Source organism: Colletotrichum karsti (assembly GCF_011947395.1).
Source record: "Colletotrichum karsti strain CkLH20 chromosome Unknown Scaffold24, whole genome shotgun sequence".
Taxonomy (NCBI): domain Eukaryota; kingdom Fungi; phylum Ascomycota; class Sordariomycetes; order Glomerellales; family Glomerellaceae; genus Colletotrichum; species Colletotrichum karsti.
In genome coordinates this window covers 44,366-61,789 of record NW_024065924.1, presented here as the reverse complement: position 1 = coordinate 61,789, position 17,424 = coordinate 44,366, and the positions used below count along the sequence as shown (strand labels likewise).

Sequence of the window (17,424 nt, the reverse complement as noted above, 5' to 3'; positions counted from 1 at the left end):
CTACGCACCTTGCTGTCAAATGCTCATTTTCCGAAAATGCGCTCTCATATCGACGACTCGGCATCTCCAAAATCGTCACTTAGCTGGCGTGGGGAAAGCTGACTAGCCCCCGATCATTGGCTGGCTTCCCTGTCGTCGTGGTTCGTCCCCTCCACCCGAGCAACAGCTGCCCGCTCCCATCACGATGAAACGCCGCAGCATCCCCGGCAAATCTTCAACGCTTTCTGCAGCCGGAACATTGGTCTTTTTGCTGTGCCTACTGAAGGAAGGTAACGCAAGTCACCCACCCTGAATCGAACGAGACACCACCCAATTGGGCGTATGCTATCCCTGCAATGCACGACGAGGCTTCGCGCTTGGAGAATGGCCACTGACAATCAGCAACAGACGTCGTCCCTCCATCGTGGCTAAGCAGGTCAGACTCCAGAGTGAGGGGTAAATGGACCTTCCAAGCTCGCATCATACGTCCGCCGTTCCATCCAGCATTTCTCAGATCCCATCACCTAATACATGGACCACGATCCAATCGTTCTTCGTCGCCGTCGGTTGATCATCCGTTACCGTCACACACACCACAGCTTCGCTCGTCAAAAGTGCTGCGATACGCTCCTAATCTGCGGAGAATGAGACCGGTTGTCAGTATCCAGGGGTCCAGGCGTTTCCAGCGGCGTCCTAGCTCCCTCCGAGCATGCAAACAGACCAGCGGTTATGCGCCGGTCGCCACGACGGAGATTTGTCGTTAAGCTTCGAGCCCGAAAGCTGGAGGTGCCCCTCCGGTGATGGCTCGGTGATCTGTCGGGTTGTACCAAGAGGGGTTGAACTTCGGCGATTGATGGCGCGTGCCGCCGGCTCACTGCGCGCACCAGTGACCACCACACCTTTGTGGCCTCCCGTAGGAGGCACAGCAGCTCGGCTGGCTGGCGACCATCGGTATCTTGCGCGCTAGATGATGCAGCTTGCGGACCTGCTGTGGATTATGGCCAGCCTTTGGTCCCGACGCTTGGCGCTAGCATCGGAGTTTCGTCGTGTTGAAGCTATCCTGATACCATCGATGGGTCGGCCGTCGAAGACGGTGGAATCGAGACAATCGAAGACGCCACGATACGGATCAAACGTGCCGCAGCTTTCATGCTTCCGTCATTCCAACGGCACCAGGGCCCGCGCGGCTCTTCCTTTCCCTGTTCTCGCGGCCCCGTCGATGCCCCATTTCGGCCCACTGCGCGGAGCACGACGGTTGCGCCGGAAACCGAGCCGAGCGCAGGACGTCGCGCCATAAGCCCGGAAATGGCTGGACCCAGTATCAATGGGCGCTTGGTCTAGGGGTATGATTTTCGCTTCGCATCTCGGTTCTGTAATCGTTTGCCAACTGTGAAAGGTCGTGGGTTCAATTCCCACAGTGTCCAGTCTTTTTGATGCCACCACGACTTCTTTTTCGTCCTTTTGTCGCGAGATTATTGATGCTCGAATTCTACCATTTTGGCATCTTAGGCCAGCTGGCATGGTGTTTTCCCATCAGAGAGAGTGGGTCCAGGCGTCACACTTCTAGGTTGGTTTGTGCTGTCAGACCAATAAGATAATACTTTCGAAATTCACCCCCAAGTTGCCGACGTCTGTTCTTAGCACGCTTCAATCCAGTCAACACCAGTCATTCTAGGCGGCGTCCTGCCCATGCAATTCATGCAGTTTACTCGTCGACTGCAACTCTCTTGAGATAATACAGCACGATGCCACCCAACATTCGTGCCACCCAAAGGCCTCCGAGAACATGCACTAATTGTACAAAGCGAAAAGTCAGATGCGATAAGAGGTTGCCTTGTCAGCAATGCATTGACCGAGGACAAGCACATCAGTGCAAGCGCGAGCTTGTCCGAGTAAGAGGCAATCTGATTAAGAACTCAGCATCAGATGACTTGGGAACCCGGAACCACGCCGAGCTGCTGCAGGAGAACGCGATGCTTCGTGCTCTCCTCGCGGGCCAACATGTGCGGGGACCTGATGACAGTTCCGATACCGAAAACAATCAGGTACCGGGCCTACGCGCGCATGGCAGACGTTCGACAGAGGAAGTCGAGAGACGTCTATTTGATGAGATAGGCATGTCATCGACGCCGCGGACCGTCTTTGAGTTAAAGGACATCATCCTACCTTCAGAAGAATTCAGCCGGAGCATGATCGAGAATGCATTTCAGTGGACCTTTTGGCTTCATTTCGCCCTCTTCATCCCGAGGTTTCGACGCGAGCATGAAGAATTCTGGCTTCGGTTGCGAGAAGAACAGTCTCTTGCAGACATGGACCCGGCGTGGATGGCAGTTTACTTTGGTGTCTTGGCCTCGACGCTCATGTTCACGGATGAAAAGGAAACCCTCGACAGGCGACCAGCTGGTGTCGACTTCACCAGCCTTCTTCGAAACTGGTACGAATCTGCGCTGCTGTTTCTCGATAGGGCTGACTACATGAAAAGACCGGATGTCCGCACCCCTCAAGCGATTGCCATCCTGCACATCGTATTTAACAACGTGGGCGACGTTCATCGTCATCAGAACCTGTGGACGGTAGCAATACGTCAGGCCCAGCAGCTAGGTCTAGGCTCGGATGAAGATAACCCAGACGAATCGTACTGCGAGCAGCAAATTAGACGGAGACTTTGGTGGACGCTGGCGATTTGCGAATGGTTGCCCGTCCCTCACAGAGCTCCATGTTTGCATGAGATTGACTTCTCGTGCAAGCTTCCAGACGAGGTCGACGATGAGGAGCTGGAGACCGTATCTGGAAGCTCTAGACTTCCCAGGTCCAAGCCACGACCGGTGCGATACCACATTGCCATGGCACAGGTTTCTAAAATCTACTACCAGCTCCGCCACGTGCTCAGACTCCGCGAATGGGAAACCAAGGACGTGGCACAGTTCGTCTTCACGGCCGACGAGCAGTTGGCAAACCTCATCACCGACCTACCGTCATATCTCCAGGTCGATGAGAAGTCAACAGCTGCCAGCCAAGCAAGAGATCGCCAGTATCCCTTCATCCCCTGGCAGAAGAGGAGCTTGGCCAAGGTCCTGCTCTACTATCGAATGGCGATCAGCAGCCAGCTTCAGGAACATTGGCTGGACGGGTCGACAGACGGCGCCCGGACGAGGGCTATCTGCATGTCCTCGGCTCGAGGACTCATTCACACGACTCTGGAAGACACTGTCGACGCGTCCAAACTTCGACCATGGTGAGTCCTTTGTAGGTGGGGGCAGCCTCGAGGGAAGTGCTGACATCTTTGAGGGCAATCACGATGAACATCTTTGCTGCGTCTGCCATCCTTGCACTGGAATCTTTGCATACAGAGGAAGACTTTTCTACCGAAATTCAACAGGGAGTGAACTTCCTTGAGCGGGTCCAGGCTCAGAACCTCGTAGCCGAGAAAGCGATCAAATTCTTGAAGGATCTCATCCAAAACAACTAGAACGTATCGCTATATTTTATGTTGCCGCTGCAATCTCTGTTGACACTGTTTTTTCAACAGTCCTCGCAATACTCAGTCTTGCTACCTAGTCTTACCCAAAGTCCAGAAGACTCGATCTGTACGCAACCTATGAAAACTGGTGTCAAAGCTTAACCCAGAAGAAACTCATTCGTCTTCCTCACACTATTAGCCACACATTGTTCATAGTCACAGAATATGTTTCAGTCGATTTTCATTTTAGACCTTCGCTAACAACTAAACACAAAACTCTCGTGCCCTCAAGAGACGTAAGGCAACACTCCCGCAAGCTTCAGTAGCTTCTCAGTTTCTTCGGGCTCGTTGACCGGCCTGTTTCTCTGGTACGTTTCTTGCTCCCCAAGTCTAATCACCTTGCGCTCATCACGGAAGATATTCGCGTGCGGCCAATGAGTCTAATGCAAATTTCGTGTTAGAGACGCCACGATTGTTCCTTTTGGAGCCGCTCAATCTGACTTACCGTGCCTGTTCTATCTTTGAACAGCTGTGCCTTCGCCTTCAAATCTTCCGCATTCGCATATGAGGCTGGAGAGTAGCACATGTCTGCAAGCAAAGAGGTCAGTCAACTACGTCCCGCGTGAAGCATCTGAAGCTAGGCGACTTACACAGCACAGAACGGACAGCGTCGCTCTCGGGCAAGCAGTTGTAATGAACAGTCCTTGAGTCCCACAGGATGAGATCGCCCGGTTCGGCGCAGACCTTGATCGTCTCACAGCCCCTCTCCTTGAACCACTCGACTTCCTCCGGGGTGAACCCGAACCAGTCGGTCGGACCCCAGGTCTCTCGCTCCGTATCGTGGGTCTTGAAGAAGGCCTCGTTGAGCTTGCTCGATCCCTTGAGAACGATGAGGCCGCCGTCTTTGGGGCCGTTCGGGGCGAGGTTGAGGATTCCTTGGACGCACTGCAGGCCCTTGCGAAGCGGGCTCTGGTCGACGTGCGGCCACGCACCGATCGGCTCCCTGTTCTTCGCTGGGAGAGTCAGGTTTGCACCGTCGAAGGAGACGAGAAGGTCTTTGGTTTGCCAGAGCTTCGCGTAGGCGTCGAGGATGGCGGGCTCCCTTTCTCAGAGTCAGCATTTGGTCTATTCGGGAAAGGTTCGAGCCGACTTACATGCGTGCTTCCCAGAAGAACTTCTCGTGCGCTACCGAGTATGCATGGTACATTCCGCCCCTGGAGTCAAGTCAGTACTGGTAGATGGTCGACGATTTCTTTGGAAGACTAACTTAATGTGCGCCGGCAGGTGTTCGGGTCCCCATGTTGAGGGGTCATCCTTCTGGAAGCCATAAGGGAATGTCTCAAGCCAGTCGAACAGGCTATCGAGGTAGTAATTGGCTTTATCCGACGAGAGAACGCCCTTCAGCACAACGTAACCGTCGTTGATGAGCTGGTCCCTCCAGTCGCCAAATTGCGCCGAAGTGTCGAGCTGGGGCTCGGTGTCGTAGCTGATGCTGCCCATGACGGAAATGTCTGAATCGAGTCGAGAATGAAATGAATGGCTAGCTGACAAGGTCTTGCGGGGTTACGTCGGCGGATGCAGCGTCAAGCGCCTTATATCCATGAGCAGCGAGTTGGCGACATGCCTGCCACGCAAACCAATGATCATTCGGTTTGTCATATCGAAATGAGGTCGGATAACATTTTCCCAACGATCAACGCAACGGCCAGAGGCTTAATTCCCGGCCGGACGACTCACGGGCGAAAACATCGATCCCCACGGGGGGGGGATCCCTTGTCGTAGCTTTATCGCGGGGACCGGGCGAGTCGCGGGTGAGTTTTTGGACGGCGGCGCCCGTATCGACCAATGATATCCCCGCAGATGATAATACATTTCCGTCGACATTTACCTCAACATCGCAAGTCCATCTATAAAGATGGCTTTATTGCGGGCTTCGGCCAACCGCGTTCCCCGTATTGTCACGCCACCTCAATCTTTCTCCATTCATAGTCTCCGCAGCAATGACAACTCCATCGAAGGTCACGGCCGCGGAGCCCGGGCTGCTGGATCTCGCGGGCACCCCCACATCGCCCTGGTGGAAGGACGGCGGTCTTAGGAAGCTCATCTTCTGGCAGACGTGTATTCTCGCGTGCCAGATTACCGTCGGGTACGATGAAGTCATTGTTGGTTCTTTCCAGGCGTTACAGCCCTGGCAGGATGGTAAGCTTGTCTACTTAGTCATCCTGTCTTTGTAAGTCAATGTTGCTGATGGAATTGCGCAGCCATGGGAAACCCGTCCGCCGAGATCCTGGGTTTGATCACTTGCACGGTCTTCATTGGTGGTTTTGTCGGTGCACTGCTCGCGGCGGCCCCGGCAGATCGCTACGGCCGTCGGTTTGCGATTCAGATCGGGTCGTTCCTGGGTGTTGTCGGATCGGCCATGCAAGCCGCGTCTCCCAACCGCAGCGTCTTCATCGGAGGCCGCGCCGTTCTCGGTGTCGGTTTGTCCTTTACCACAACGGCTGGGCCGAATCTGTTGAACGAGCTGGCTCATCCACGGTTGCGCGGAAAGATGGCTTCAATGGTAAGGTCGTTCTTCTCCTACACGAGTATGGAAGAACCAGCTACTGACCCTGACGAAACCAGTTCAACGTGCTGTGGTATCTGGGCTCCATCATCGCGTCCTGGCTGACATTCGGAACTGGCCACCTCTCGACTGCCTGGTCATGGAGGATCCCGTCTATCGCTCAAGCCATCTTTCCTTTCCTCCTCATGATCGCCACCATCTTCATCCCCGAGTCACCCCGCTGGCTCTGCTTCAAGGGACGCCAAAGCGAAGCTAGGGCGTTCCTCGTCAAGTACCATGCCAATGGTGACGAGCATGACCCCACGGTTGACCTCGAGATGCATGAAATCGCCACGGCCCTGCACCTGGAGGAGCAGAGCAAGATGTACACCTGGTCCAACCTCCTTAAGTCCAAGGCCAATCGGCGCCGCCTCGGTATCTGCGTCTCGGTCTCTTTCTGTACTCTTTGGTCAGGACAAAGTGCCATAAGTTACTATTTTTCGGTGCGTTTGGTATCCTTCGACCCATAACCCCTAGTCCTATCTCCTGACCCCCAGCGTAGCCCATCCTCAACTCGGTCGGCATCACCAGCACCACGCAGCAGACGGGTATCAACGGCGGCATGGCCATCTGGAACCTCATCTGCTCCGTCACCGGCGCCTTCCTGGCCGACGTCATCGGGCGCCGCAAGCTGTGGATGACGTCCTTCGTCGGCATGATCCTGGCCAACGTGCCGCTGACGGTCACGAGCGCCATGTACGCGAACCACGGCTCGCAGGCGGCGGCCTACGGGACGGTCGTGTTCCTGTTCCTGTACAACGCCGCCTTCAACGTCGCCTGCAACCCGCTGCTGTACTGCTACACGCCCGAGATCCTGCCGTACAGCATCCGCAGCAAGGGGCTTGCGCTGCAGGTGCTGACGAGCCAGATCATGCTCACGGTGAACCAGTTCGTCAACCCCATCGCGCTGGAGCGCATCGGGTACCACTACTTCATCTTCTACCTCGGCATGCTGTTCCTCGGTCTCGCGCTCATCTACTTCACGTTCCCCGAGACGAAGGGGTACTCTCTGGAGGAGTTGGGCATGCTTTTCGATGACGACTTTGACGTCCGGCCTTCTGTTCTTCATGGTAAGGATGTTGAGAATACTGTGGTTCAAGACGATACGAGCAAAGACAATGTCAAGGTTGTCGAGGGTTGAGACGGAGGGCATTTTAATGATAATAACTGTTTGTTTGCCTTGAGATCCCAAGGGTAATGGCGTGACCTTATCTGTTCGCTTGTCCTGACCAACTAATTCATACCCTAAAATCGACATCACCTCAAATTACATACTTCCTCATGTACATCTCAATTCCATCGCCAGCGTCGGTCATTCTCCGCAACGACCGCCGCAACCCGTCCCACATCCTCCTACCAGGACTTGAACTTCTTGAATATCTTGGAATACCTACGACACAATCAGCCATCACATGCGTAAGACAGACACAGTTGGCGGCACTCACCCGGCGTAGAGCGACGATGCCATCGGCAGACGCAGAAAGAGGTCGTCGAGCGGAGTGTCGAGGTCGTAGAGGGAGAGGTCGCGGATGTCGGGGACGGTGTAGGGGGGGGTGAGGGGTTCGTCCGGAGGAGAGGGAGGCGGCCGTGCGGGTAGAGTTTGGATTTGAGCTGGAGGGCTTTTTCGTCGGATATTTTGATGGGGTTGGATGGAGGTGCTGGTGATGCGGGCGGCTTTTTTGAATGATGAGGGTATTCGGACGTCTTTTATGGGATTATGTTGGTAGTTCACATCATGAAGTGTTTGGATGAGCGTTTCGGTCATTTAATGGATTGTTCTATGAGATTCGTAGGATATTCCGCCGACTCATGATGTTGCTGAACTACTTTCGTCTATTTCTTGTACATGAATCCAACAAGAACATATCAGTTTTACTACGTCTCCTGCCAGTCCCGGCAGGTTGTTGGACATAAGAATAATCAGAGGCATGGTTCAAGACTACCGAATCTTTGATACGTTATCAACGGCGACGATCTATGTCTTATCGCACAAGAGCATCCTGAAGAGTGAAACAAATGACATGGAACAAGAAATCGAAGTCTGCCGACTGGGGCAAAGAGGAGCAGCTACGAGTGGCTCACGAGATCATGACAGGGGGTGGCTTCGAATGAGCACCCAGATTTTGCCGTACTAACTTTCATCTCACAGCTGCGGCTTCAGAAGGTGTTGATGAGGTGGCTTGGAGAAGACCGCCGCGTCCATTCGTCCCCATTTGAGAGAATGCCAATTGGAAGATGTTCGCGTCGAGGGCTTTACGCCGTGCATGACACATTTCAATATTGTAAGAGACATCTGCTTGCGCTTGAGATGTTCCTTGTGTATGACTGACTAAGTTCATGATGGCAGGGGAATCACAACTCACGCTTTACATGTGAACTGTATCAGTTTTCCTTGGGGTGCTTCTGGACGTGGTATTGACACGCTCTCAGCAATTCACGTTAAAATAAAATATCTTAGGTCTGACATCATGAACATCACGAACTGAAAAGGCTTGTTAGAAATGCCGAAAGCAGCCACCTGTAAGTTTCAAATTGCATTTCATTACATGCGCCATCCAGCTAGCGAGCCACCCCTGAACCTTCATCTCCATCATCAAGGTACTCGGGAGAGGTGAGTAGGATGTATAAGACAGACTTCAAGCTCTCTTCAAATAACGTGGGAGCAGCATCAACCGCAGATCTCATCTCCAGACAGTACTCACTCGCTTTCTCATATTCAAACTCTCACAATGGTTTGCTCCAAGACCTCCGCGGCGGCTCTCGCCGCCCTCCTTCTGCAGGGCAGCTTCGTCCTGGGCCAAGTGAACGACGTTCAGGTTCCCACGCCTACCACGTCTCCTCCCCGGACCGTCACGGGCGAGTACGGATGCTACACCGACTTCGTCCAGGAACGGCCTGAGTCCGTCGAGACCCTATCCAGAGTCTACTCCCACACCTCGCCCATCACCTACTACCACTACGTCACCCCGTTCAGGACCACCGTGACCGTGACTCCTTCCCCCCTCCCTCCCCCGTCCGCGACGGCCCCGGCCACCATCACCATCACGGACACCGTAACAAGCTACACCCGCACCACTTCCTTCACGATCCAGTCGATTCCCACGCCCGCCGGCTTCATCCCGCTCTCCTCCGCCGTCTACAGACCCCGCGACGACTTCGGCAACCTCTACATCGACCAGTCCGACGGTGCTTCCGAGGACGCCGACACCTTCCCGAACGCCCAGCACCCCCTGAAGCTCAGCCTCGCCCAGTCCCAAGACGTCGTCGCCGACCCCCCCTTCTACCCCGAGCGCGTGGTCTGCGAGCGCGTCGTCCGCATCTACACGACCACAACCGAGACCTACACCGTCACCGGCACCTTCACCACAACCGTGACCGCCGCGACGCCCTCTCCGACGATCCCCTCCGTCCCCGCGCAGGTCACCACGACCACGACCTACACGACCACCTCCACCTGGCAGGTCGTCATGCCCAACCCGACCTTCACGGCGTACGAGGCGTGCCAGGCCAACAACATGGTCTCGCGGGCTCCGGGCGACCGGCCGATCGTGGAGGCGGCCAACGACTGGAGCGTGACGCGCGAGGAGCGCTACGCGGAGTCCGCGTACGACTGCTGCGTCTTCTGCCAGCGCGAGGACAAGTGCACGGGGAGTCTGTACTTCCGCAACGTCTGCTACACCTTCAGGGACGATGACGATACGTGTGCCACCCCGGGAGAGCTGCGCTGGAGCCGGAGGGCTAGCACTAAGGGAGCGTTTGTGGCTAGCAACGGCATGTGCGGTTCGTGGAGGCTGTCGCGGACGCCTCCGTCTAATGAGGGATTCTAAGTTTCCCTGATTACTGGCGTGGATGGATAGATGGATGTTACTAGACAGACACGAAAAACAGAACTGGGTTCCTCTGCCCTGCGTAAAAAGAGACAAAATTGCGGCTAGCTAAATCAAAAGTCATTTGCTTCGTATCTCGATTAAAAATTATGACACTGGCTTAATGTCCTGAGCATGGCGGAATGCGTGATGCCGAAGAGAGTTCTTTTCCCGGCCGGGACGCCCCGGACGCGGGCCGTGGCAGCTTCCAGATGGGGAAAGTGGAGACGGGGAACACGGTGGAAGTTAGGTCGAAGCCGCCTGCCCGAGTCGAGTTGTGCACTGTTGCTTCCTGGGCTCGCCCTGCCAGGCAGAGAAGCTTTTTAACTTCAACATACCTCGAATATGAGTGACGAGGGGATATCTATTTGCATGTACGGCATTGCAATATTTCATTTCTATCTCAAGGGTTCTACCTGGTTATCCGCGACGCCGAACCATGTCGAAACTGTTCACCGGGTCTTGACCGAGCGTTCAATTACCACATGGGAAATGCGAGGACGCCCTATGTTCAATCCAACGGAATCGCCACCTGTTCGAATGAACATAGGGCGGTACAGCAGACCAACAACGTTTTGAGGGATTGCCAGGCTTGTAAAGAACTTCGCAAGGATGTCGTCCTTCAGGTCCTTCCCGAAGCTTATCATTTCAGATGAAGCTAACCAGAATAGCAAATTCGCCGTCGTTGGTCGCGGAAGAATCGTCAAAGAGCAGTATTGTTATGCTCTGATGCACACAATTTGTTGCACATATCGACCTCGACCTCAATACCGACAACGACGGCTTCATGGCTAACTTTGGGCACAGACTCAATGCCCAGCACCACAGCATCCTCTATCCACGCCAAACTTCTTTCGACGAAGCAAGTTGGAGTGTTCTACGGCCTCTTCCACGTGCTGCGCTTGCGCCGTACAAGAGGGGGATTCTCGTCGATGTCTGCGATCTAACGAACCATTTTGATCTCAAAGTGAGCCTTCAGATCCTCCGGCACACCAATAGCCCTGCTGCCACCGAATGTCAAACGCTACTCCAACCTCGAACCAACAGCAGTAATCGATCTGCGAATGACATCATCTACAACCCTGAACGTTCATCAGATACGCGGGCTATCCAACAGAAAGGATACTGCGTCGCAATGCTTTTGCATATGCAGTTTTGGCGTGGGGTCTCGACACCCCAGGCGGTACTGGTACTGTAGGCAGCCATTTAGGACATTTTACGACGGCTAACTACGGGACGCGAACGAAAGTCCTTTCCACTCCCCAGCCGTCGAAATCAAAAACAGCGCAATCCGCCTTGGCTGAATCCCTCCAACCTTGCCTCTCCGAGACTCGCGACCGGGCCTTTGGGTCACGATCGCGCAAAGAAGGATTTCATCGACCCTCCTCCGCCTCTTTTGCGTCTTGTCGCTCTCCACAGAACCCGTCGATCATTCAGCACCGGCTCTGGGCTGATGAGACTTGGACCACCAGCCACACAGGGAGGCAGACAAGCACCTCAGAGCAGCCTCAGAATCCGCGTCGGCCGCCGGCGCACCTCGCCCTCTTCCGCGGAAAACCCGAAAGGTGGATGACGTCGTCAATTGGTCGAGACAAAATGTTATGCAATGTCCAAGCCTTGCGAGCACATCGAAACGGCAGCTAAGATGGAATCGATAGGGCGACAACAGGGCGACAGCACCGCGACAGGACCAATAGACGGCCACCGCTCTCTCTTGTTCCAAGGCCATGGTCTTTTTAGAAATCACGAGGGCATCGGATCTGGGGTCAAGCGGGAGACAGACAGCCGTTACGGAAGGGGGCTGTCGAAAGTGAAGCCCATTCATGGTCGAATGGGCGTTGAGAAACGGCACCGCACTGCGGACACTAAGCCCCCTGGGCTGGAGCCATGACCCTGGCAAGTTGTGACTTTTTTAATATTTGCATTCAGCTTAGCCCCTGAGGACACGCTGGATGACGGCCCCAGGGTTGCATCGTCCGGGACCTAGATTGGTCTTGGCGATCCTTTCTGGCAAATTCGTCCTCTTTTATCCTGTCTCTCGCAGGAGAAGAGGGCTGGCAATGCTTGGTGCTTGGTGCGTGAGTGGGAGTGTCCGGTACCTGAGCCTGCTGCCCGCCGCCCGCCCGCTCGCTGGTCATTTTTCATCCTGGCCATGTCATTTCATCGGGGCCGAGCAACCATGCTGTCGTCGTCGACCGTCGATCGGACAAAAACATTCTCCATCCGCCCTGCAACGATACCCGGCTAAGGATCCTCTCGCCTTGCTTGTGCTACTTTCCCCCTTCCTCGGCCCTGTTTGATGGGAAGCTGCTTGGGACAGCTTCATCCCAAACCAACAACACACCGGAGACGACGACGACGACGTGTGTATGCCGACGCACGGTGAAAATGGCGACATTGGACCCGAATGCGTGGTATCGCATCTCCGAAACACGCGTCGACAACAGCACCGGCCCCTTTGCTCTCAACCTCCAGCTTCGCACCGAAGTAAACGGTCTCAGAGTACACCCGAAAGAGGGGGGAGAGGGGGCATGGCAATTCCAGCCGTACGGAGATGTCAAAGGTCGCTACCTCATGCGCCTCGATCAGACGGGCGTGAAGGCGCAGCTGAGCGCATGCTACGAAGCGACCGAGCCAGCCTCAGGAAAAACCGTGGCGTGTATGAGAGACTCCTCGACTGATGCTTCTCAATTGTGGGATATTTCCGACTTCGGATCGGGGACATTCAAATTTGTCAACGTTGCCAACGGGACAGGATACGTCCTCGACGTCCACCCGAAATCAAACCTGTTCATGTCCAACGAAATCGAGGGGACGAACGGCGTCGAAAACCAACTTGCTCAGCACTGGGTTATGTCAAGCGTTAGCGCCGTCAATGACGGCGCCTATTCTACTATTTACTCTGGCGTGAGTTGGGATCCAGGAGCCGCCAGCACCAATCGAAACGGGTTCGCTAACTCCTCCAGAATGTTGCCGTAAGCACTAACTCAGCTACGCTTTCATCCACTGCAACATCCACCCGATCGGCAACCGCAACCTCCTCCACTACACGATCGACACAGACAACTTCACAAACAGGCTCTGCGGCCTCTGCAGACGCGATGAGCTCCGCGACTTCGACCAGTTCGCCGTCCAAAGGCATATCGACGGCGGCCGGAGCGGGAATCGGTGTAGCCGTCGCGCTCAGTGTGGTCGGATTGATAGGAGCAGTGGCATTCTTCTGGTGGCGACGATCACAGCGACCCGCGAAAACGAAATACAGCGAAGTCGAGGCCAAGAACGGCGACCAACCCGATCGCGTATCCTCCATGGGAGTCTCTCAATCCGGTGAGAGCGCGCCGTCGTCATTACATGGCGTCTCCCCCACCGTAGGGGTTTCGAGTCTCTCAGCATGGCAGCCCGCCTCGTCCGTCACCGTACCGCCAGCATCATCTTTCATCAACGGGCAGCAAGTCGCACCAAACGGATCGCAAGGAGGATATTATGCGGGGGGCCAACAGACGATGGGTGGACAGCAGGGCGGATACTATGATCATCAACAGCAGGCGGCTGGAGGACAACAAGCTGGATACTATGCCGATAACCAGCATTCGACATCGATCGCTGGGCAACAGGGCGCGATATATGGTGGACAACCCGCGGCGATGCCCGATTCGCAAAACACGGTTATTGTTCCCACACAAGGGGAAGCGCCAATTGCTTCGCTGTACGGACAGCGGCTTCCGCCGTCGACCAGTCCGTTGCCAGGCGCATCCATCTACGGCCAAAGGAATGCACCCACGGGCGGATCTGCTTCGATTTATGGACAGTCAAATGGACCCTCAAGTAGTGCCGCCGCTGCGGTTCCCCGTCATCAGTTCGATCACCCCACGGCGCCGAGCGAGTTCGCCCCGACGCCCAACACAGCCGGAACTCAGAACACATCCCGCAACGTCTATGGCGCCAACCAAAACGCAACCGCTTCGACAGTCAACATCGCTGACTTCGAACCGATGCCCCAGGCTCACGAACTTGAGGCTGCGGAACGAGAAATCGTACGCCGTCAACATGAGCTGGGCACTTTCCACCACGGACCTGAGAATTTCATGAATGAACGATCTTCGAGGACGCAGGCAGCCCCGGCAGCTCCAGCAGCGTCGGCGGCCCCGCAGGCCGAATTGAGCGCGTACCAGCATGGGCCCGACACCTTCTCACGCAACGAGGCAAAGATGCTGGGTGCACCGACCGCCGAGCTCGGGGCCTACCAACACGGTCCCGATACCTTCGAGAACGAACATGAAGCCAAAGTGTTGGGCGCCTACCATCCCGGGACAGAATCATTTACTCGAGAGCGGGAGGACAAGGTGCTTGGCAACTTTCACGACATTATGAATTTGGCAAAGCCAACAGGGCGGGGCGGTGCTGGGCCGCAGGCATACGAAATGAGCCCAATACGGACACCGAGGGAACACGGCGACACAAACAGATGAGGCCTCCTCGTGCGATCTGATTACCGACACAACGACCCATTTACTCCACGAACTACAGCGTTTAGCCCCTTAGGCGAAGAACGAAACACCATGATACCCCGACAAAGACACACGCTGTCTTGTGTCTCAACTCGTGCGGCCTCCTTCAGCCGCCATAGCCACGCAGCGATGTGGCTGCTTACGCGTGCATCAGGACACCACAGGTCAACGCACAGAGGTGCTGTGGCGGAAATCAGCCACAGAACCTGCCACGGATGCTGACTGAGTTCCCCGAGAATTCCTTCAAGGACGCCCGAGAACTTGAGGTCGCCGACCGGAAAAGACGACGTCCGAGCAAAAGAATCCTACGACGATTCATGCGCTCAGAGCTTAAATCATAAATTAACCAACGCGCCCGTTTGACGGCTGGGTTAGGCAAAATCGGGCGTGGTTGACAACCTAGGTGAAGCAAATTGGCTTCGTCGCTTATGCGACAGCTGGAAGCGGCTTCACGGACGCATCGGTTAACATATACCGATCTCACACCCTCATAGATCTCTTCACAGATTTGGTGATCTATGATACCGGAGAGAACTGGTGACGAGTCGATAGTGCGACTCGGAATTTATCGCTGTTGAGAAAGACATATAAATGAAATCTAATCATAATAATCAAAGATTCAATTTCCATGTCGATGTCCTCCTGTAACTTCAGGCGGATTGTGAAGGTTCTGTAGCTCTTCGGGAAGAAAGTCGGCAACTTCACAACAAGGCTTCGAGCCACCGCAATTCCCCTCCAGCTGTGTTTGAAACGATCACCATGTCTCGTCGTCGGTGCTCTTCTCGTCTGTCAGGGTATTCGGCCTTGAATACCTACACCACTCCTTGTTGCGTCCTCCATCCGCAAACATGATCTCGTGCAATCAATCGCCCCGCCGCTTCCGCTCTCAGAACGTGTGGCTGGATCAATGTAACGGTCTGATTAAGCGCGTCGTTCAGGACACTACAGGTTTGCTTTGTTCAAAAGTATGCTGAGCAGCGATGTGGCTGTATTTATGTATGCTATCACAGAGATCTTAGCAGCTGGTCCCGAGGGGCGGTGTCAAGCGAGCAAGCGCTGATCCGACATGCGCATGTGGAAACTTGCTCGAGTGGTCAAGACCATACTATCACGTATTCGTGTTCACAATGTTGGCGGTGCCTATATAAGTCTCCCGGCGGCACGTTTTGGAGGAGGCATCAAGTCGACGCTTATGTCTGACTTTAGGAATTCAAAAGAAAAAAAAAACCGTGCAACACACAAAGTGTCGTCATCCATCAGACCGAGTGCAAGTCCAATGCCGACGTTAACGAGAGGCATATTCCGCCACAATAATCTCGTAGAAAGAGAGACGGCGGACAAGGGCAGATCCATTAGGCTGGTTCATAACAGATACGCAGATACGTCATAATGCGACGAGGAGAGAATCTGAAGACCTGGGTATGAGCAGACTTCACCACTTCGAAATCACATGGCTTGAAGCGCGGGTTCCTGCGAGAGCAGAGGTTTCGTCGTTGGCTTCTACTTGCACTCTTATATCACTTTGGTTATGCGTTCTTTCTTCATCTCGCTTCACTTTAAACGCATGTTTGCTCTCTATAGTGTTATAGGCCGCTTGTATTGTTTAGTTAGCTGTCATCGTGAGACGTCCCAGCGGTGATATGATTGGGACGACCTGCGTTCTTCTCAACGACAAAGACGGGCTTCGGAGGCGGACGTCTTCACGGGACAAGGGATGTAGTCGGATGATCTGGCCGTTGTCGGTGGCTCGGGGACATCTGTAATGTTTCCGAGCTTCGGCTGGGCGGCGAGCTCGCGGCACAGAGAATAAACATTTGTCTTGTCTTTGATTCAAGTATTAGCAGTACGATTTAGAGGTGCGATGCAGATTTTGCGTTAATCACTTCCAAAATGCGAGTTCTCACAGACACTTTGCCCGGATTCAGGGATATAAAACATCTCTGAGCTGCCAGTTGCTTCCGTGCTGCACCCGTTGGAGATCTCGGTCCTTGATCATGTACCAAGCATGTGGCTCCAGTGGACTCGTCTACAGCGATGACTTTACCGTATCTCGATTGTAAGTATGGTCCTGGAAGCTTGGGAACTTTTATGGCCTGGTGAGAGACGCGCTGAGTATGTGTGATGGGTATACGTACCGAACGATGAGGGATAAAGGCGCCAGACGGCGAAAGGATCGCGCACTAACCGCAGAAGCGAGACTTTCCATTCTACGGGGCCCGGTGTCGTCAGTAGAAGACGATGATCGTCTTTGGGAAGCAAGAAATGGCCACTGACACCATTGATATGGGTCCCGAGCACTCAGGAGCTCTCAAAAGCTGGGAAGACATGGTATGCTGCGCAGTAATGTTTGCCACGCAAGGGTAACAGCACTTATATACAGCCCGGCCCCGCTCACTCGCTGTTCAGGGAGAATTGCCACGTGCATACAGGGCAGGCTGTGTGTATATGGCGCAGCCGTTCTGCTTATAAGATACCTAGGTATCGGGAGGAGAAGAACGATCTCTCAGATTACTGGCGGAATAGAGAAATCTACGAGGCAGCTGGTGATTCGCGTAGCGGGGTTGTCCCCGGAGGCTAAAGCGCGGAGAAGGCCCGCAAAGTTCGGAGCGTATATTGCGGCCGAATACGTCCATGGAGACAACGGCGACGAACACCTCAGGAAAATCGACTGGCTGCGGAACACTTGGCCCGCTGGGTTCTGGGCACCACAAAAGTACTGGGATTATGGCGCACGAGTGCCGGGAGAGAACATCGTTACTCCAGTGGTGTCGTTGGCGAACCTTTGGCTGAAGCATAGGGCGGCAGAGCCCCTTTTAAGCTAAGCACCAAACTCCCCTATTTTTTTATATATGAGACCCTCGACGAGAGAGATAGATTGTTCTGATCTCAACAGAGGTTGAGGTACCAAACTAAGTGGCGGCGTCACTGCGAATCGGGATGACCTAGTGTGTTGGTGAGGGCCACCCATCCATGGCCTATAGTAAGAAGCCATCGACGTCGGCTAGC

The 17,424-nt window shown here is 54.6% G+C and overlaps 5 protein-coding genes across 5 annotated transcripts; 3 read left to right on the top strand and 2 right to left on the bottom strand.

The window, feature by feature from the left end:
• Positions 1 to 3,726: 3,726 nt before the first annotated feature.
• Positions 3,727 to 4,939, bottom strand: CkaCkLH20_07509 (uncharacterized protein; the record flags this gene model as incomplete). Its single annotated transcript, XM_038890226.1, has 5 exons — positions 3,727 to 3,879; positions 3,945 to 4,027; positions 4,090 to 4,541; positions 4,594 to 4,653; positions 4,707 to 4,939. 5 exons carry the CDS (start codon positions 4,937 to 4,939, stop codon positions 3,727 to 3,729), a joined length of 981 nt encoding a protein of 326 aa, XP_038744276.1.
• Positions 4,940 to 5,439: 500 nt separating this feature from the next.
• On the top strand, positions 5,440 to 7,185 carry CkaCkLH20_07508 (uncharacterized protein; the record flags this gene model as incomplete). The annotated part of the gene is made up of 4 exons (XM_038890225.1): positions 5,440 to 5,638; positions 5,701 to 6,002; positions 6,065 to 6,487; positions 6,547 to 7,185. The coding sequence occupies 4 exons, from the start codon at positions 5,440 to 5,442 to the stop codon at positions 7,183 to 7,185; spliced, it is 1,563 nt and encodes a 520-aa protein (XP_038744275.1).
• Positions 7,186 to 7,397: 212 nt separating this feature from the next.
• CkaCkLH20_07507 (uncharacterized protein) lies at positions 7,398 to 7,809 on the bottom strand (the record flags this gene model as incomplete). The annotated part of the gene is made up of 2 exons (XM_038890224.1): positions 7,398 to 7,434; positions 7,490 to 7,809. 2 exons carry the CDS (start codon positions 7,807 to 7,809, stop codon positions 7,398 to 7,400), a joined length of 357 nt encoding a protein of 118 aa, XP_038744274.1.
• A 964-nt stretch (positions 7,810 to 8,773) lies between these two features.
• On the top strand, positions 8,774 to 9,871 carry CkaCkLH20_07506 (uncharacterized protein; the record flags this gene model as incomplete). The annotated part of the gene is made up of 1 exon (XM_038890223.1): positions 8,774 to 9,871. One exon carries the CDS (start codon positions 8,774 to 8,776, stop codon positions 9,869 to 9,871), a length of 1,098 nt encoding a protein of 365 aa, XP_038744273.1.
• A 2,427-nt stretch (positions 9,872 to 12,298) lies between these two features.
• CkaCkLH20_07505 (uncharacterized protein) lies at positions 12,299 to 14,379 on the top strand (the record flags this gene model as incomplete). Its single annotated transcript, XM_038890222.1, has 3 exons — positions 12,299 to 12,765; positions 12,902 to 13,078; positions 13,173 to 14,379. 3 exons carry the CDS (start codon positions 12,299 to 12,301, stop codon positions 14,377 to 14,379), a joined length of 1,851 nt encoding a protein of 616 aa, XP_038744272.1.
• Between the last annotated feature and the right edge of the window lie 3,045 nt (positions 14,380 to 17,424).